Here is a 21,647-nt window from a genome sequence, read left to right as displayed (position 1 = left end):
TTATTTCAGTGCTGAGGTTCAAGTCTCTCGAGCGCGTAGCTCGATGGGATTTGGATTTTCTGAGGTGCAGCATGTCCATTAATTCCGGGTTGGACATGGCTTTATCGTCAGGCACAGATCGCCTCTGAACAGGCGGTATGCCACTAAGTACAGCTGGAGTTTCTTTAACCGGGCAGCATATGGCATCTGTTTGAGCCCTTTGATCCTCTTGGTGAGGTACTTTTGGGGTCTTTCCAGTTGCTGCAGGTGTCTGGTAAGGTACATCGCAAAAGGGGCATTGTACTCAATTATGGGCCTGATGAGGGATGAGTAAAGAGGCACGATGACCTCCCCTGATCTAGATGTGAATCCCTTCATGATTAGGTGGGCTATATAAAATGTTTTTCTAACCACTTTGGCCACGTGGTTTTCAAATGAGAGATTGCAATCAACTTGGGTCCCCAGGTCCCTAATTACTTCTTCTGTACTTAATGGATTACCACCTAATGGATTACCACCTATGTGGTAATTTGTGGGCACTTTGTTTTTGCCAAAGGGGATGACTATACACTTTTTGGCATTTAGCTTGAGGCCATGGCTCTGGCACCAGTTGTCTGTTTCTATGAGGCCCTTTTGGAGGATGCTTGTGTCGGCTGGAGAGTCGATTATGGCCCAGTTTGCAGTCATCTGCGAACTTGGTCAGCCACAGTCCTTCCGTGTTGGCCTGTACCTCCGAGAAATATATACCGAACAAGAGAGGTCCCAGGACTGAGCCTTGTGGGACACCACTTGTAACTGGTTTGGAGTCTGACATGGCTCCAGCAATTCTAACCATGTGGGTTCTGTCCTTGAGCCAGTTTGCAATCCATCTAGTGACATAGGGGTTTATATTTAAGCTGGTGAGCTTATCTATAATGCCCGAGTGGGGTATTGTATCGAAGGATTTTGCGAGGTCCAGGTAGGCTGTGTGGACCACCTTCCCCTCGTCAATAGCCTTGGTGACTGTTTCAAAGAAATCAACCAGGTTTAAGAGGCAGGATCTGCCCTTAACAAAGCCGAACTGGGTAGGATCCAGTGTTTGTAGGTCCCCAATATCTTTATTTATGAGGTCCATGATGATCCTTTCCATAGCTTTGCAGACCAAGCTAGTCAGGCTTATGGGGCGATAGTTTCCAGGATCCTTTGAGGCACCACCTTTATGGAGAGGGACCACTGTTGCTGTACGCCACTCTTTGGGCACATATCCTGTAGTAAGGCTGAGATTGAACAGTAGTTTTATGTTTGGGTTTAGCTCTTCTTGGAGTTCATGTAGGGCGCAGCCGGGACACCATCTGGTCCCATTGATGCTGTGTTTTTGCTTTGGAGAGGGCAGCTCTTACCTGAGCTTCTGAGATGTCAGGGGCAGCACTCTGCTGGGATAGATATTTTCCCTTTTGGTGGGGAGGGGGTTTGCGCTGAACCTGTCAGCTAGGATGTTGGCAATGTCTGTGGGTTCGATTGTATTTTTGTCATTTTGGACTAATTCTGAGCATATCTGGGAATTACCACCCAGGTTCCTAACATAACTAAAGAAAGCCTTGTGATTATCCTTAGTGTCCTGAGCAATTTTTCTCATGAAGCTGGCCTTAGACAATTTTATGTGTGCCCGTAGTTTTTGCTAATACTGATCAGTGATGCCTTCCCTTTTGGGATTTTGCTCTATCATTTAGTAGCTTCCTCCTTCTATTGTATAGTTTGTTTATGGCTGGGGTCCACCAGACAGGACGTCTGCCTTTGGAGGATTGGGTCTTGGTTTTATTTGGGATCGCATGATCCATGCATTCCTGAAGGTGTTCATAGAATCGTTTATAAAGGATTCTGCGGTCTGGGCCGTATTTTCCACAGGCCGGGGCTTTGAAGGATTCCACCTCAGTTTTGAGGAGTGTGAAATTTGCTTTAGAGAAGTTTTTCACTGTGGTTTTCTGGGCAGGGGTGGGGTCGGGATGTGAATATCCAGTGAGATTAGTTTATGGTCTGATCTTACCAGTGAGGGATACACTTCTGGTCTGGAGCATAGAGTCCCCATGTTGGTGATGATCAGGTCCAGTATGTTTTCCCCTCTTGTGGGAGTGGTAAAAGTTGTTCCATAGCATTTGAGTTTATAAATTCTAGGAACCTTTGGGCTAGGGTGTTGGAGCTAGAGTAATGCTCCCAGTCTATGTTTGGGTAGTTGAAGTCACCCAATATAATGGTGTTTGGAGAGACCTTCATATTTTCCAGTGTTCTCAGGAAGGCCGAGTGGGGTTCCTGGGTTTGGGAGGGTGGTCTGTAGCAGGCTATAAACTGGAAGGCAGTTTTACCCACTGTTAGTTGCACATGGATGGTCTCTGATGCTTCGTGCTTTGCCACCAACCTGGAGGTGTGGGTATCTTTGATGAATATCGATACTCCCCCTCCTTTTGTGGTTCGGTCCAAGTTTTGGGGCCGAATAAGCATGGTATGAGGTATAACCTGGTAGTGCTGGGGTGCTCTCGGGAGCCCTGAACCAGGTTTCTGTTACTGCACAGATATCGATGTTCTCCATGCTAAGGAGAGTTTTGAGTGCCTGCATCTTGAGGTTTAGACTTCTGGTGTTGAGTAGCATTACTCTTAGTTTCTTATCCCTTGTGATACCTATGGAGGTGGGTTTGTCTTTTGAGCCTTGCCTAAAAAAGGCACTATGGGGGTAGCAAGAGCCTTTGCCAATATCCGAAAGCCCAGGGGTGATAGATGCAAGCCGTCCCTAGTGAAGCATCGTGGCTTGTCGAGCATATCATCCCAAGCTGACAGGCATTGGATCCCCTTTGAATGACACCAATACCCAAGTAAATTGTTGAAATTGATCATCTTGTCTTCATATTGTGGCATCATTCTTGGTGAGGGTAAGATGCTACTCAAGGTCAGGGTCATACCGGCCTAGGCTACATGTTCAGAGAGCTCCTTTATGTCTCTTTTCATGTAGTCCAGGGAGGTACGTCTCAGGTCATTCACACCAGCATGGACAATGACTGAGTCATATTTGTACTTGCCTTGGAGTGACCTGAGTGCTTGTGTTATGTGGCAGATCCTAGCGCCCGACAGGCTGCTCACCGTGACCCTCTCCTTGTTCAGCCTGGTGAGTGGGACGTCAGTGTGCCTGATGATAGAGTCACCTATTACAAGTGTATCAGGTGTGTTGTTTAGTCCTAAGGGCTGTGACTGTTTGGCACACTGGCTTTGTGAGATATGTGTTGCACGTGTTTTGTTTTGGGGTAGCGGCTGCTTGGGTGTCTGCTTTGGAGGTCTCTGCTGCTTCGGCAGATCTTTATTTAGAGCCTCCGAGTATGTTTTTGTGTGATTATGTGTTTGGTTTGCTGTCATGGTAGGTCTATGTGAGACTGGAATTGTAGTGAGTGTGGTTTCCTTCTCCTCCTGACTGGTTATGCCAGTACTGAGTTGAGAGAGCTTAGCCTCCAGTTTGGCTATATGGTTGCATCTCTCACATGTGTTGGAATTTGTTGGGTGGAGGAGAGGGTTGTCTGTGTACATGAGGCAGTTGTAACATTGCCTCAAGATTCCCAGATTCACCAGCTGAACCAGAGAGGAGATTGACAACTGACCTTTGGACATGCTAGAATAATATTGGAAATTCCTTAATAATTGAAAACCAGGGCCAGTGGGGAGTGAGGGTGTAGTGCTTTTAATTTTTAGTGCTGACTTATATAATTGCTTTTGTGAGCAAGTGCCAGGTAACTTAAGTGCAATGTGTTACAGGTAACTTAAATGCAAAAACGACAAACAGTAACTTTCTTTCAAGTGAAACAAGGAAATAAGTACAGTAAGCAATGCAGATATCACTAGTGATCCACAGAAGCTGAGAAGCCGCGTATTAGGTGGAATTAGTGTTCCAGGGAAATAACAAGCAAACAAACAACAAGCATATAAACAAAGCTAGATTCAGCAGGCCTGGATCTAGTCTATACTACAACAAACAAGGTGTACCAATTTCAGTAAGATACAGTTCAAATATTCAGGCACTATAAACCTTTAACCAGAAATTCCCGGCTCAGAAGGGCAGAGTCCAGCCTCTTCTCCCACAACAGTGCAGACCACAAACCTTCTTAATGTAAAATAACTGGCCTGAAGCCCAAGTGCTTAAACCAGAACTAATACACTTTAAGAATAACAGACACTGGGCTCTCAATCAGCAGTTCCCAACTTAGAAGGATGAAAGCTACCTGTCCTGCCACCACAGTGCATGCCACAAACCTTCCTAATGTAAAACAACTGGTCTGAAGCCCAAGTGCTTAATCCAAAAGACTTAGAATGATAGCTACACTTTAATCAAGTTACTACCAAGCAGTAATAAATACAATTGAATACTTTAGAGAATGCCTGGATTAGTGCTCAAGTTACATAAACAAAGCTAGATCCAGCAGGCCCGAATCCAGTCTATGCCACAGCAAACAAGGCACCAACTTCAGTAGGAAGCAGTTCAGATATGCATGCACTATAAGCCTTCAACCAGAAATTCCCAGCTCAGAAGGGCAGAGTCCAGCCTCTCCTCCCACAAGAGTGCAGACCATGAACCCTCTTAATGTAAAATAACTGGCCTGAAAGCCCAAGTGCTTAAACCAGAATTAATACACTTTTAGAATAACAGACACTGAGCCCTCAATCAGCAGTTCCCAACCTAGAAGGATGAAAGCTACCTGTTCTGCCACTACAGTGCAGACCACAAACCCTCTCAGTGCAAAACAATTGGTCCGAAGCCCAAGTGTTTAAACCAAAAGGCTTAGAATGAGTTACACCAAGCAGTAATAAATACAACTGAGTACTTTTAAGATGATGCAAAAGTAAAAAAAAGTAGGTAGAAACACAAGTACAGTAAAAGCAGATGAAATTTTTTTTTTTTTTTTTTGGCCAATTGTCCCATTTGTTCCCCATCATTGGGTCAACGATCAACTGGGAGAGGTCATCATTCAGACATTCATCAGAAGTGGTTTGAGGATTTTTCACTTTAAGTCCAGCTGTTCCTATGATGATGTTTATTGCATGGAATGAAAGAGGGACATGCAATGGGCTGGCCACACAAGATATCCTTCACTTCTCCAAAAGACATGGACAGAAAGCACCCCTGCCACCTTTTTTCAAATACAAAAAAGTCGCTTCCCCAGTCTCCACCAGTGAAATTGCACATCTATATGTGTTCCCCAAGTGCTGGCAACCCTCACCTTCCTTGGTGAGGTGACAGGACATGCCCATTCACTCCTCTCACTCCCTGCCTGACTCCTTCAGTGCCAGGAATTCTTTTTAAACCATTTCCACCTGGGTTGCAGTATGAGCTACATCTCTCTGCACCATGTAGCCAGTATTCTATTCATTTTACTGAGTGCTATTCATTACCAATCAGATCAATACATTGAGTATCAAAACACTGTTAGTAAAACAGTGTTATACTAACAGTGCTACAGCACTGTTAGTAAAATATTTATTCATTTATTTCATTTACTCTGTGTAAGTCTCAAACTTCAAATATCCACACTTAAAATACACTACATTAAAGTATACTACAGTTGTAAGCTCAAAATATTATACTCATCTGCATCATGGCCGACAATGGTCACAAATCTCTGACTAGCTAGATGGTAAACAAGAAAGTAATTGAATAAATGTTGTGCATGATAAAGAGTAAAGATGACATCAACTCTAATAAAACTAATGCTTAACAGCAGCAACATAACAGCCTGGAGTTGGAGAAGCTACTCTGGAATCTGCCAAGGAAATTTACTCCTATATGCTGAATGAGATACCATCAAGTGAAGTTTAATTAATCTGCAGCTCAGTATGCTGGCCTACTAAAATTAACCAAAACTACAGTGCAGGAAAAACTTGGGTAAATAAACACCAGAGAAGGGTTGCAGTTTTAACTTTTAACTATAAGAATGCTTATTTACGACAGTAACACAACAGAGAGGGTTATGATTGGGTTGCTGATCATAACCAGGATGTCAAGTTCACTTTGACAGCATAGCAAAGAAAAGCTCTCAAAAGGTCAAACAGGACATCCTTGCTGAGAAGCAGATATTAAATGAGTTATGATTAGACAGACCCTATCATAATTTACCTGTTTTGCTTTGCTTTACCCCACTGATGAACAAAAGGCTTTAAAAGTCGTTAGCCGTGTCACTCTGACTCACTTTCTTGTGACAGCACGTTTTGCCAAATGCTTTGATGCTGTTCTGTAATGGTTACTGCAAATGCTCAAGCATGACACATCAGAAAGGTGCTTAACAAAACACTTTTTCCTGAACTCAAAGGATAATAGTGACATTCCGTAGACTACAAAAACAATTACATTTAGACATAAATATAGTTTGCATTCTTCAGTCCCCTACAAGAAAGATAATTTACTGGAGCAATAAACTGCAACAATTATATTTAGTATAAATACAGTTTATATTTTTCAGTCCTCTGAATCACACTTAGACCAAATAAGTACTTGGAAATCAAATGGACAATGAAAATAGACTACAGTCTGCATGGGTCCTTTAACAATCAGTGCCAAAATTAGGTCATCATCTTTACATTACCTCCAACAGGAAGTTCACACTGTCAACTTGAACCTCACGTAGTCCCACTATCTGCACAATATGATTACCGTCTTCCCTTGCAAAAAGCCTGCATAAACAAAGCAAAGATTGTTACAATGTGTTACATGTTAGATGGCTAGCCTTACATTTTATATTACTTATCACATCTTAAGGTAAAGCAAGGCAGTGTTTAATGACCATTTACAACACCAGACAACTTTCAACTGTGTCACAACAAGACATGAAGTCTGATGATACATTCTTGGCCACCTGGCTTGCCCTTCTTTCTTCCTACTGGATAAAATAATAAGATACACATTATAAATAATCATTCATTCCTTACCACCAGCACAAACGCAACACACAAGCACAAGGATAAATACTTCTTCTCCTCAGTCTTAAATTTCCTCACAATAAAAGGCTTTCCCTTAAGTAAATTTCTGTCAAAAGTGACACTTCTATACCAATAAACACTACTGCTATTCCTGGGGATATCTTTAAGATTATGCAATGCTTAAATCTAACAAAAACAAATTTAATAGGAAAAGAATATGTTAGAAACTTGTCACATAGTTGGCTATACATACGTAAAATAATCTCTCCATAACTATAAACACCTTGATATATTGCATTCTTAAATCTTTTTCAAATATTTATTAAATATATTTCTGTTCATTGCAAACTACAGACATCAGACTAATGGCATGTAGGTTTCAAACAGCCCTTGAAGTCTCTTTTAATTATCAAGGCAATTTCAATCACTGTCAAGTCTTTCACTGCCATTACCTTCTTTGCAGAATGGTTCAGTCCACTTCCCATTCATTTGTAGGTTTACTTTTTGCTACTCAGTGATCTTTCAGCATTTCCTAATTCTTATGTAATACATGGACCATGGGATTAGGCTCAAAAATCGAGAAAAAAAAATAGCCTTGTTAATATGAGGTTCATAAATAACCCTATTATTGGTGAAGCTCTTAAAACTACACACAGGCAGCAGTTATCACAGAGCTATACCAGAATGCTGACATGCTTTGTGATATAAAAAGTACAGTTGTGCAAGTCCTACTTATCTGTAACAGTAGATGTTTGGATTTTACACTGCTTTAGTGGCATACAGGTTCTGTGCCTGCATAAACATCTACACGTACAGCTTTCCAGAGCTCAGAATCCCCCTCTCTGATTCTGTGTGATAAGGGATTGGCAAGCCTCTTCCATTGGGGGGACGCCTAACCAGTTATCAGGCTTTTAGTGCTAAGTAGGATGAATCAAGAATTGCCCGAAACCAACCAATTTACAGTCATAACATACCAACACAGACAAACAAAGACAAACAACAATGCAACAAGGTTAGACACCATTGAACTGTATATGAAATCACTGGAATGGTGGGTGTGTACTGCCACTGAAGCACTGTGAAATTTGAACATTGACTGTTAAAAATATGTAGAACTTTAGCAACTAAACTATGTTCATCAATCATTCGTGTGTTTCCGTGGTGGTGCAGTGGTAGCATTGTTGCCTCACAGCAAGAGGTTCTCCCATTGGATTCTCAGCTCGTGTGCGGGGAGTGCCTTGTGTGTGGAGTCTGCATGTCCTCCCCGTGGGTTGAGTGGCGTTCCGAAAGACATGCGTGAATGGGTGCGCCTTCGTTGAAGGATGGGCGTTGAGCTGGCAACTCGGCACCGTGAAAATCTACTGCCAGTCATTAGCGGACTGGAGTTCTGCTTTGGCGACCCCTAACCGGGAAAAGCCGAGAGACAACAACAACTATGTCCATCATTCATACTGCCTCAGTGATATATGTGTAGATTCCCTAACCTTATCCTACCTTGTAGGAGCAAGGATGAGGATCCAGAAGCCCCTAAAGAACGGCCCGTGCAAAGCCTGCTCTGAAAGCTGAGAAATAATCTAGCTTGTAGTGCTTTATAAAGGTTTGAACATAGGATCAAGTTGCTGCCCCAAGAACACTTCAAGTTCTCTCCTTTTCAGTGTGCCACTGAAGAGGATAAGGCTCTGGTGGAATGCACTTTAACCTTGTCTGGAATAGATTTACAAAAAAAACAATAGCAGGGGACAACCAATGAACAATCCTTTGCTTGGAGACAGGTTGACTCTTATTAGCACTAGAACAGGAAATAAACAGCTGTTCAGCTTTCCTAGAGGGCATAGTTCTGTCAAGGTAGTACCTGAACTGCCTGTGGACATCCAAATACTCAAAATCTTCTCTCCCTTGTTTTTAGGTTACGAAAAGAAAACTGGAAGATTGATGGCTTGATTCAGGGTAAATTCAGAAACAACTTTTGGCATGAAAGAAGGATTAATGCATAGAACAACCCTGTTCTTGTGGAAAATCAGATAAGATTGGCCCACCATGAGAGCTTGCAGCTCAGAGACTCATCTTGCAGGTGTCAGAGCAATAAGCAAAACAATTTTCCAAGTGATGAACCCCAAATCATTCTGAGAGGCACAATCAAAAGGAGATAGGGTCAATTTTTCAAGAACAAAGTTGATATCTCAAAGAAGAGGAAATTGCTTTCAGGGGGGGGGGGGCTTGTGTACAACAGTTTACCTCCATATGGCCAACTGGTGGATGGTCGAACCTGAATGTCCGAAAGGAGTGTGGCAAAAATCCACATTTGTGAATGCAGATGTTGCGAATCGCAAACCCTGCCCCCTTTTTGGCTCATGTTAGCACTTGTTTTGGATGTAGAGCAGTCAGAAAAGTCATATTCGGTGTGTTGTGTGACATTTCGACCATTTGCTAAAGAAAGTCAGACATTTATGGGTTTGAACGCTGTGTGTTCGACTATATGGAGGTAAACCATGTGCAACACTCCTTTCTTAAACTGTTTGACCACAAAAAAGAGACAAAAGAGGGAGATCCATGGCTGACAAGCTGAGATGGCTGCAAGATACATCTTGATAGATGAATAAGATAAACCACTGTTGAGTACCTCACACAAATATTTCAAAACCAGAGGGGCGACGCTATACTGGGTCCTCTGGTATCAGATAGGCACCACCTAGAAAACCTCTTCCATTGGTAAGCACAATATTTTCTAGTTGTCTTTCTTGCCTCCTTCAATACCTACTGCACATCCTCATGGAAAAAGTGCATAAAAGGTATCAAGATAGACTCATCCAGGCTGTCAGTAGCAATTGCTCTAAGTTGGGGTGTACCAGTCAACCTTCACACTGCATGAGCAGATCCAGAGTGAGAGAAAGCTTGTGGTAATTTATCTTGGCCAATTTCATTAAAAGGGAAAACCAACTTCACCTGGCCAAAAGGTGGTCACCACAATGAATTTTGGTAATTCTTTCTGAATCTTCATGAGTACCTTGGGTATTGATGGGGGAGAGTGGATACATAAAGGAACATTCCCTTCCAAGGGAACAAGAATGTTTCTAAACTCCAAGTATGGCTGCAGGGATGACTCAAACAGAATTTTTCCAACTGTCTGTTTTGAAAGGAGACAAACAGATCTATTTGAGGTGTTCCTCGGATCTGGACCAAATTTAGGCAGATCTCTGTCCCAAGTTTCCTCTCATGAGGGTCCATGTGGAATCTGCTTAGTCTGCGTGCCAGTATGTTTTGCTCTGACAGGATATATGACACCTGTATATTAGAGAATGTTGCAAGGCTAGCTCCCAGGCCATCACTGCCAACCGGCAAAGATGGTATGACCTTGTACCCCTGCTTGTTCAGGTGCCACATGAATGTGACGCCATCTGTGACAAATGAAAGGGGGCCTGGAGACCAAAAGTGAGGAATTCTTAAGGTCTGACTCACTGCTAACACTTCTTTGACATTTATGTACTTTGTAGTGTCTGAAGGACCCCAACTGCCTTGAACTTCATCTTCCCAGTACACTGTACCCCAAACAAAATCTGACAAGTCCATCTTGACTGACTGAATTGGGGTTTGGAGGAAGAAAGGTAGGTCTAGATTGTGAGACATCTGATCCCTCCATCACTGCAATTCTCATTTCACAAAATCCAGCACTGGTACCTGGAACTCCAAAGGAAGTAAGTACTGGGTCCAACATTTTTTTTAAGTACCACTGAATCTTTCTCTCGTGGAGTCTGGCCCATGGTGTCATGAGGGTCATTGATGCCATGAGGCTTAGAATTTTGAGAAACTGTCTTCAAGAGTCATCTTTGTGAAGAAAGAAATACCTGAAGTGTTCTGAACAGTCAGGACTATGTCTTCTAGTAGAAAGGCCTTACTTTTTTCTGTGTCCATCATACACCCCAGGAAGACAATTCTTTGTGAGGATGTGAGACAGGGCATTTGTAGGTTCAACTTGAAGAAGACAGAAATTGGCATGTGAGGATGAGCATCCTTCAGATATAAAGCCAACATTAAACAATGGTCCAGAAGAAGGGATAGAACCATCTGCAGGATGAGTATTTTGAACTTGGGTACTTTAAGAAAGATATTTAGGTATGCCAGATCTAACACTAGTCCCCATGATAGCTCTTTTTTCGGTACCAAAAAGATTCTGGTGCAAAATCCTATTCCTTCCTGTAGCGCAGGAGCTAGTTCTAGAACCCCTGCCTACAATTTGTGAAGGAGTATGGAGAGAACGAGGTGTGTCTAGTCTGCAGGGTGCAAGGGAATTTACCTGAAGAGATGAGGATTTTATGTCCGCTGCCAAGAGTAGCCTCAATTAATTATTCTCAGCACCCACTTGTCTGAGACTATTTGTCAGTCAGACTCCTGGGAAGAGCTACAGCCAGAGGAAAGTGAAAGGGGAGGAGGGACAGGAGGAAGAGTCAGAATGGCCTGAGTCTTGGCAAAGTCATTCTTTAACAGGGAAAATATCTTTTTAAGGAAGAGAACCCCTTTTATTTGGCTTGAAAGCATTATCCTCCTGCCATTTCCTTTTGGTATCCTAACTCTTGTTAGGCTGGGAATTTTATTTGTTCTGCCCTTTGAAGTTGGATGTCTTGTTAGGGAAGAACCTAGGAATATGAAACATTCTATATGCTCCATGCATTAGTTTATCTCTTATCATTCCACTGTTTGAGAATCTGGGTAGCAACTGGAACAAATACAATTTCAGAACTTAAAGGAACATTTAAAATCTCATTTTTTAATCATCAGAAAATGTCTGTTTTGTAACCAAGAAAACCTTCTCAATGCAACACAAGTGGCTGTGCTTCTAGAAATAGTGCCCACACCCCCAAGACTTTCCTTAAAGCACATTTTGAAACTTGAGTCAAACTCATTCAAATAAGACTTCTATTCAGCAGGCAGTATACTGCAAAGTCATCTAAACTGTAAGTACATTGCAAGAAGAAATTTCCACATGCAGCCCTGATAATTTGAAATTCCAAAGACTAAATTATTATACATTGCCAACTTTTTATCCTGAGATTCCTATTTGTCTATTTTATTTGGTGTTGTAAGGTTAGAAGAAGTCAGAGATCTCTTGTTAAAGTTGACACTGGAGAGACCGCAGCTGGGTCAGCTGACGGAGGAAAGACAGCTGCAAGATCAGAGTACATCTTGCATTTTCTCATGGCCTTTTTAGGAACTGGTTCATTAGCTAAAGGGGTTTTATATGCAGTTTCATAGAAATTGTCTAAGGCTGGTAACAGAGGATGAACAGCAAAAACATTTAGAATATGATTCTCAATAAGATCACAAACACTGCCAGTCTCTGGCATAGCTCCAGATAGCTTCCAGTCAAATACATTTTTAACTTAGCTAGCATCTGTGGAACGGTTAATACTAGCTTGGGTTTTTGAATCTGTTAACCTTCCAAAGAAACAGACTGGATGGACTCAAGAGTGTTCGCTACAGCCTGCATTAGAGTCTCCACCAATATCTGCAGTGTTACACTGATATCTAGAGAAGGTAGCCCCCACAGTCATTCTGAATAGGAGTAGTCTTCAAGATTAGCGAACTGCAAAACACTCTTGGCTAAGGAAATCACATCAGCCCTATACACAGGTTCATAAACTGGTACTAGGCTATCGGCCCTAGGGCCTATGCAAGCCTAGCCATAAGAATTCCCTGGATATTTCTTCCCACAATATTTACTTCTCTGGGCCCCTGTCTAGCAGGGCGACTGACATGATCCCCGGGGTGAATTTCCTATCTCCCATCCAATCATCAAGGTTCCTTTTGAAGAGGGCCAATGAGGTGCTCTGCTTGACATGTATGGGCAGTCTATTCCAGAGTATGGGGAGTCTCTGGGTCAGGAACCTATCCCCCCAGCATGTTTTGTTCATTGTGATGACAAGGTTTAGTTCCCTGGAGCATGTGGCTCTGAGGGTTTGGGATTTCTTTAAGTGGAGCATGTCCAGCAGCTCAGGGTTTGACATAGCCTTGTATGTTAAGCAGAGATCGCCTCTGAGTAGACGATATGCCACAGAGTATAGCTGGAGTTTGTTTTAGACGGTCAGCATATGGCATCTGCTTTAGGCCTGAGATTCTTTTAGTGCGGTATTTCTGTGGCCTTTCCAGCTGTTGCAGATGTCTTGTGAGGTACATACCAAACGGGGCATTATACTCTATAATGGGTCTAATGAGGGATGACTACAGTGGGACAATGACCTCCTTTTTTCTGGATGAAAAGCCCTTAGTGATGAGGTGTGCCACAAAGAAGGATTTCCTGACTGTTGTGGCGATGTGGTTATCGAAAGTGAGACCACTGTCCACCTGTGTCCCTAAGTCTCTCATCACACTTTCGATGTTTAGCGTCCTGCCACCTATGTGGTAATTCATGGGTATATGTTTTTTTCCAAAGGGGATAACTATACATTTTTTGGCATTAAGCTTGAGCCCATTGCTCTCACACCAGGCATCTGTTTCTGTAAGGCCTTTTTGTAGAATATCCACATCATTTGGGGATTCAGTAATGGCTCCCAGTTTGCAGTCATCTGCAAACTTTGTTAGCCAGAGTCCTTTAGTGCTGGCCTGTACTTCAGAGAAGTAGATGTCAAACAAGAGTGGTCCCAGGACTGAACTCTGAGGTACTCCACTTGTCACTTGTCTGGAGCTGGATTTGGAGTCGGCTACTTTTACAGTCTGGGTTCTGTTAGTAAGCCAGTTGGCAACCCATCGAGTGACATAGGGATTTATGCCCAGCTTAGTAAGTTTATCTATGATTCCAGAGTGGGGGATGGTGTTGAAGGCTTTGGCGAGGTCCAGATAGGCTGTGTGGACCACCTTACCCTCGTCCACAGCTCTGGAGACTGATTCAAAGAAGTCAATCAGATTCAGGAGACAAGATCAGCCCTTCACAAACCCAAACTGGGTGGGGTCCAGTGTTTGAAGGTTGCCAATGTCTTTGTTTATAAGTTCCATGATAATGCGTTCCATGCCCTTGCAGATCAGGCTTGTCAGACTGATGGGACAGTAGTTCCCAGGATCCAAGACGGATCCTCCCTTGTGGAGCGGGATAACTGTAGCTGTGCGCCACTCAGTGGGCAAGAAGCCTGAGGTGAGGCTATGGTTAAACATGACACTCATGTGAGGTGCCAGTTCATTTTGTAGTTCATGTAGTAGACAGCCTGGGATGTCATCTGGTCCCATGGATGCTGTATTCTTAGCTTTGGAGAGTGCGGTTTCTACCTGTGTGGCCGTGATTATCGGAATTTGGCAATCTTTTGGTATTGAGATGGGCCCTTTAGGAGGTGAGAGGGGGCTGAAGTTGGCACTAAATCGATCTGCCAGGATATTGGCAATATCCTTGGGATCAGTATATTTAATGCCATTCTGTTGTAGCTCAGAGCAGATCTGAGCATTGCCATTTAGATTCTTGACATAACTATAGAATGCCTTGTGGTTGTCTTTGGAATCTTTGGCAATTTTATTTTTGTAACTAGCTTTTGAGGATTTTATGAGGGATCTCAGCTTCTTACTGAGGCTGGTGAGGGAGTTTTTTGCATCCTGGTATTTTCCTCTTTTCTGCAACAGTTTCTTCCTTCTGTTATATAGTTTGTTTATAGCAGGGGACCACCAGACTGGCTTGCTTTTTTTGGAGAAGAGCATCTTGGTTCTATTTTGGATGGCACTATTCATGCACGAGTGGATGTGCTCGTACAGTGCCTTAGTGTAGGATTCTGCAGTCGGACTTCCAGATCCCATCTGCATGGGTGTTGTGAAGTTTGTCACTTCTGACTTCAGTAGCATGAAGTTGGCTTTGGAGAAGTTTATTATGGAGGTTTCCTTACTGGGGGGTGGGGGGTGGGATGTGGATGTCAAAGGTGATTTGCTTATGGTCAGACCTGACCAATGAGGGGGTGACCACTGGTGTGGAGCATCTATCTCCCATGTTGGTAATGACCAGGTCTAGGATATTGGCTCCCCTGGTGGGACAATGGATTAGTTGATCCAGGGCGTTGGAATTTATGAATTTCAAGAACCGTTGGGAAAAGGAGTTGGTACCCGAATAGTTTTCCCAATTAATGGCAGGGTAATTGAAATCATCCAGTATTAGGGTGTTTGGTTGTATCTTAATATTTTCCAGTATGTTTAGAAAGGTGTAGTGAGAATCTTGGGGCATGGTGGAGGATCTGTAGCAAGCTACAATTTGGATTGCAGTCTTACCTAGTGTTAGTTACACCTGGAGAATTTCAGATGCATTGTGTTGGGCAACTAGCCAGGAGATGTGAATATGGACACTCCTCCACCTTTAGTGTTTCGGTCTTGGTTTTGTGGCCGAAAAGTGTGGTAAGAATTGTAGCCTGGTATTGCAGGAGTGCTCTCTGGAGCCTTGAACCAGGTCTCAGTTACTGCACAGATATCGATGTTCTCCATTTTTAGGAGTGCCTCGAGAGAGTGCATTTTGAGGTTTAGACTTCTAGCATTGAGTAGCATTACCTTCAGATTTTGCATGCTTGTATCTGTTACGTTGGTGGTTTTATCCTTTGAACCTTGCCTAAAAATGGCACTATAGGGGTGGCAAGAGCTTTAGCCAGTAACCTGAATCCCAGGGGTGACAGGTGCAGACCATCTCTGGCAAAGCATCATGGTTTGTCGATCATGTCTTCCCAGGCAGACAAATACTGGATCCCCTTTGAATGACACCAGAAGCTTAGCCAATTGTTGAAGTCAATCATTTTGTCCTTATACTGTGGTATCATTCTGGGCGAAGGCAGGATGCTACTCAGGGCTAGGGTCATACCTGCCTGGTAATAACCTGATTGCCTATCAAGCAGTGAAGTGTCTCTTTCTTCTTACTATGAACTATACTAGAGGACAAAATATCTGGGGACAGAGAGTATTATGTCTGACAAGGGGTTTCTTACTCTGGACCTCTCTTGCACCTAAAGGGATTGGTTCTCCTGTACCTGAATCAGGTACTGAACAGTCCCACAGATGTGTCTGACCCCAGTACAATAAAGGGCTGCAGACTCACAACACAGGGTGATGGGGGAAAAGGTAAGTGGTCTGTGGGTGGATTAAGGCAACAACAGCTTGACAAACTCTAAGAAGAGGCAAGTTTTTGTTGATTAACAGTAAGTTGAGGCATGTTTTTGTTGATTTTGTTTCTTTTTAAGTGCAACTGGATTTGATGGGGGGGGGCAGCCATATCAGGATCCATCAAGTCAGGGGAAAAACACCAGCCAGAATAACATTGACACTATTAAGGGCTGACTAGGGGCACCAATAAGAAAATATAAAATATGTTCCCACACAGCACATAGGGCTAAAATGTATAAAATACAGTAGAAACAGTTTAAATTGTACTAAGCATTGTTCTACAATCTGCACAGTGTAGTAAACAGCAAACACAGTCACAGTACTTAGTAAGATTCACTTCTCCATATAGTGATAAAAATCAAATATATGCCCCTACATCAAACAGAAATCTTTTAAAACAGTATAAATAAGCATTTACTTAGATATTTCCTTGTCATATGTGAAAAAAATCTCCACAGAAAATGCAAATAAAGTAAAAACGTTATTTAAAGATAAAAACGGATATAGCAGTGTTAAACCAGTAGTAAAATAATTTGCTATACAGACATGATTTAACAATAAAAACAATGGGGTTGCTATAATGGTTACGGTCTTTACCTCACAGATATAAGGTACACAATTAGATTCTGACCTCTGATTATTATATAGGCTTTTAATGGTCTGCAGACTGATATCCCAGTATTTACTATGAACCTATAATATCATAAAACTGAAGAAAAAATGAAAAAATAAAATGCTTTCCTGTCAGAACTTCAAAATGAAACAGATAAACAATGGAAACAACAGGCCAAGAGACAGTCCCTAGTGTTCAACTGACACCACAAACCTTCAGTTTCCCAGTACAAGTCATAAAACATCTTAGAAAAGCCCCATAGCTGCTTAAAAGCAGTATTAAGAATACAAACAAAACAGTGATAAGTTAGAATTCCCAGAATAATTAACAGTAGTAGTAAATAAAAAGTATATTATAATAAAAAGATAGCCCATACATTATGTTCTTCAAATAAAACAGAAGGAAAACAAAAGCATTTAATAATAAAGAGGAAAGGAAGTTACCCAAGGAATCTTATCTGAGTTGGACACTGTGATCCACCAATGCAGGCTGCTGAGGAAATTCAATTGTGTGAGTCCTACATCTGGCACAAAAGACTGAATAACTGATTTTCTGCGTCAGTAGTTAGGCTTCTCCTGATGGGAGGGGCTTAGGCAATCCTCCAACACAGAGAGTTAGAGGAGGCGGGGATTCTGAGCTCTGGAAAGCTGTAAGTGTAGTTTTTTCTGCAGGCACAGAACCCATATGCTTCTTTGGCAATGTGAATGTTGAATATCACATCTTGCATTGCCATGCAAACAACACAAGTGTGGTAGGGCAAAGTTTATAACAGATTTTAAAACTGTTTAAGCACATATGTGCTTTGCTTCTGACCGTCATTCGTGTAGTGGCATGAAATGCATGATAGCTTTTAAAGCTGTCAGATACTTTGTGCTCCTACACTTTTTAAACATGCAGTAACTAAGAGCAGCTAAAAATCCCCATATATTACAAAGAATAATGATTGAGTCTCCAATCAAAACCAATTGTTAACGTGCTCTTGAAATACATTCAAAAATTCACCTCTTGAGCTTAATCCTGAAGAGAATTTCTTGAAACTATTTCTCAAACAAATTAAAGCTTGGTTATGATCACTAACCCAATAACAATCTTCCACTATGTGCTCATCCTTAAATATGTTACACAGTTATTTTATTTTACCAGTCCTTCTCTTGTGGATTAGTGAGCCAACACTACCCTACACATTTATTCTACCTCGTAACCCTCTCTAACTTTTAATTTTCTCTTGCACGTCCTGTATGTTTCATGTACTCCATCAAACTTTTTTTATTTGTCCATATAACTTTCTCTGCTCAACACAAGGACCTGTAATTATTTTATTAAACAAAAAACACATACAGACGCATATATATATATATATATATATATATATATATATATATGCAGGTGTGTGTATAGATCGAATGTTGTCTATTTTCATCCAGTTCAACAAATGGGTGGTTGGATTGACTCTGAAGCTTCTTTTGGTTTCAGGGCTCTGACTCCTCCACTACCCAGAATTCTGTGTATTCTACCCTAATACTGCAGATCTCGTTTGCCGCCACAGACTTAGGATGTGTTCTTGAGGGCTCATCTCTTGGCTTATATCCTTTGTGGATTTTTTCCAGGCTCCTCCCCGTTCCCTACTGAGAGTTCTATACTCACTAGTTTTTCTTTAGAGTGTTTATATCTTAGATAGTTAAATAGGAAAATAGTTAAATAGATAGTTTATTAGTACTTTGAATGGGATAGTAGTACCTGATGGATTTATAGTTAGTGAATTAGGATAGAGTTACCGGTTGTATTTTATATTTAGTTAGTGATACCTTTTTTGGAGTAAGGTTATTTCTTAACTACACGGGCTGTTATTGCTGTGGTGGTTACTGTATTTAGTGTAGCCATTACAGTTGTCAGGAGTCTGAATTCTTTGTAGAGTGTCTTACTGCATCGGACTCTCAAGGTTTCAAAAAAATGCTCTCAAGGGTACAAGATGCCTTCCCAAACCCCCATTTACTCTGTATATACTGTTTGGGGGCTTCTCATTTGGATACAGATTGTCAGTCTTGCACTTTATTCAGTGCTAGGGCTTTTCAGGCAAGAAGAGAGAAATTGATAGTCAAAGGTCTTCTTCCCCCACAGAGAGGAGTCTCAAAATCTGAAGGATCTTCTTATACCAACATTTCTCCAGTCTAAGTCAGATAAATCTCAGGCCAAAGCTAAGAAGAAAGGAAAGGAGAAATAAAAAGAGAAAGACAGATAAATCTAACAAGAGTGGCAAATCTTTACCTAAAATATCCAGGAAATGTTCTCTGGATACAAAATCAGTTTGGAGGTCAGAACCAATAGCCTCTCGGTTGCAACCCCCTTTCTCCTCAGCCCATATTCTCACTGGAACCGGTAAACCAGAGGCTTCATTCCCCTAGCCTTACTGAAAAGGATGTTGACAGGATGATGAGGAAGTTACTAAAGACTTAAATCCAGCTAGAGGCTCTCTCGGTATCATCCACTGGGAATGTACAGAGCACTGGTCCAGCATAACCACCTCCTATTTCTCCAGTACCGGTCCACCCTACCTTGGAACCAGCCTCCCTGGCTCTGTCCTAAACCGAGGTGGCTTAGTCAGCATCGACAGTCTTAGTTATTTTGACTCTGACATCTCTATCTCTATTTACATCAATGCAATTGGATGGGGGGAGAGACTTGGAGCCAAAATGCTGGTGCCAGGATTCGAGGGGATGGGTTGATATGGATCTTTTCAGAGCAAACTCTACCTCTTGGGGCCTTGTCATTGGACAGCTTGGATCCAAGATCGGCTTTGGAGCTGAGGAGCATTAGTGCCAAGGGACCTCCTTCTGCCAGGGACAGAGGTAAGACCTCAGAGCCAATTGCAGCTTCGGCATCAAAGGCTTTCCATAGAGTCTTAGCTATGCCTAAGGAGAAGGCTTTTCCCTCTGGGATGGCTCCTGCCAAACCCCAGCAAGATTCTGCTTCTTCTTCCCAACTTCTTGTCAGATAGGGACAGTCAGAACCTCAAGCTTCTGAGAGCCCATCCTATGTCAGCTCCCAGTCTGACTCTGAACTTTCTGATCTCCCACAGAAACAGCTGACAAGAAAAAGACATGCAAACGGAAGCACACAGACTCCTTTCCAGAGTCTTTCATGGAAGATACTGATTTAAATGAAGGTGAAGGCTCGATCTGCTACCCCTCCAAATAAGTCACCTTTGGTGAATTCCTTGAGTTCATGAGGCAGAGAGGGGATGGTCCACCCAAGATCCCTCACCCTACAAAACCAGTGTTCTTGGAACCTTTTGTTTCTGGCTCAACATCTTCCTCTGTGGTACAACCCATTGATCTCATCATTAATCTCATGGTTCAATGGGCATGGAAGGACCCTGATGTAGTGGGGCCTATCCCTAAGAAAGCAGACAAAATTTTAGTAACTCTGAAAGACAGAAAACACTGGAGCAAAGATCCTCCAACAGATGCTATGGTGGTAGCAGTAGCCATGAAGAAGGAATTACCTGAAGAAAGTTCCTCTGTTCATCCCTCTAACAGAGAGTTCAGGGTGATGAACAGGTGTGGGAAACAGACATGCCTTGGCGACCTTTGCTCTCAGATCACTGAATTACTTGGCTCATGTTAGTAGGTTCCAGAGGGATTTGACCAAGGAACTTTCCAAATCCCTTTCATATGTTTTCTCTGCAGATATTCAGAAGACAGTGGATTCCCAGCTTTCTACCCTGTAATCAACTTCTAACATAGCCATGCAACTGCTCTCTAATGCAGCTGATGGCATAGCCAAGGCAGCAGACAAAGACATCATCATACGCTGTCATGCCTGGATGCGCCTTTGTGACTTTGCAGAAAGCTTTAAAATATCCTTTGTAAATGCTCCCTATGATGGATCGACATTCTTCGGACCCAAAGTTAAAGACGCTCTTACCAGGATCCAACAAGATAGCAAGACTACACAAACTACAAAAAGAAGAAAATATAAAATAAAAAAGGCTACTGACTCAAGAAGAAATTTTATTAATCACACTCCAGCACCTTGACTCAACAACCTTCAAGGCATAGCAAGCAATTTAAAACAATCCCCTTGTATATAAAACGTAAAAACAATTACTTAATTATTCAATAAAACAATTAGATTAAGTATGTCCAATTTATTTCACAAATAAGACCACAAGACATTAAGATATTATATTTCAATATAAAAACAGATTCCTTATGGAGTAGTTTAGTTTAACCTTTAATATAGAATTATCTCCCACTTTAATATGCATTTTTTGAAGAACTGTTGCTTGTAATAATGAGAAATTACTATCATGTAGTTTTTTAAAATGGACTGCAACAGAGCTTTCCACTTTTTGTTTCTTAATGTCCCTGACATGCTCCTGAAACTTTGTTCTAAACATCCTTTTGCTCCCTGCAATGTAGAACAAATCACAAGGACATTTAAGGGCATAAATAATGCCTTCAGTGTTGCAAGAAAAAGTTCCAGTTGGATAAAATCTAACATTATTTATCTTTGTAAAACAATGTACCACAAACTGACAAGTACTACAATTATTACAGGGAAAGGTACCAAAAGCAGCTGGATTTCAGATAATATTGATATCAGGAGCCACAAAATAACCATGAACAAGCATATCTTTAAATTTTGTCCACGTCTATATGAGATAAAAGGAACGTTACATAAAATTTTAGACAGTTCCCTATCCCTCATAAGAAATTTCCAATAATATTTCAACACATCCCTTATTTTTTCACTTAAAATATTATAAGATATGACAAATTATATTTTTCCTTTCCATGATCTACTTTTATTTATTTATTTACTTATTTTACATTTGTTAATCGGAAAAGTCCGACTGAACACACATCCCTTTTCAGCGGAGGCCCGGGGAGAAAAGCTCCATGTACACAGTTCAATATTACATTAGACAATTGATATACAGTTAGATTACATGCAATCATATATAGTATCCATACATTTTTTCTATAAATAATGCTGTTGAAATATATATATATATATATATATA

At 41.6% G+C, this 21,647-nt stretch overlaps 1 protein-coding gene across 1 annotated transcript in view; it reads right to left on the bottom strand.

The window, feature by feature from the left end:
• KIF24 (kinesin family member 24) overlaps positions 1-21,647 on the bottom strand; it is a 2,255,161-nt gene that overhangs the window by 1,146,707 nt on the left and 1,086,807 nt on the right. The window contains exon 6 of the mRNA XM_044087249.1: positions 6,570-6,657. Coding sequence (XP_043943184.1) covers positions 6,570-6,657 — 88 coding nt within the window. The remainder of the gene's footprint in view (positions 1-6,569; positions 6,658-21,647) is intronic.

Source organism: Protopterus annectens, chromosome 1.part1 (genome assembly GCF_019279795.1).
Source record: "Protopterus annectens isolate FY-2018-M chromosome 1.part1, PAN1.0, whole genome shotgun sequence".
In the NCBI taxonomy this organism is placed as follows: domain Eukaryota; kingdom Metazoa; phylum Chordata; order Ceratodontiformes; family Protopteridae; genus Protopterus; species Protopterus annectens.
Note: the sequence above shows the minus strand (reverse complement) of the source record. Positions and strands in the feature narration are given on the sequence as shown.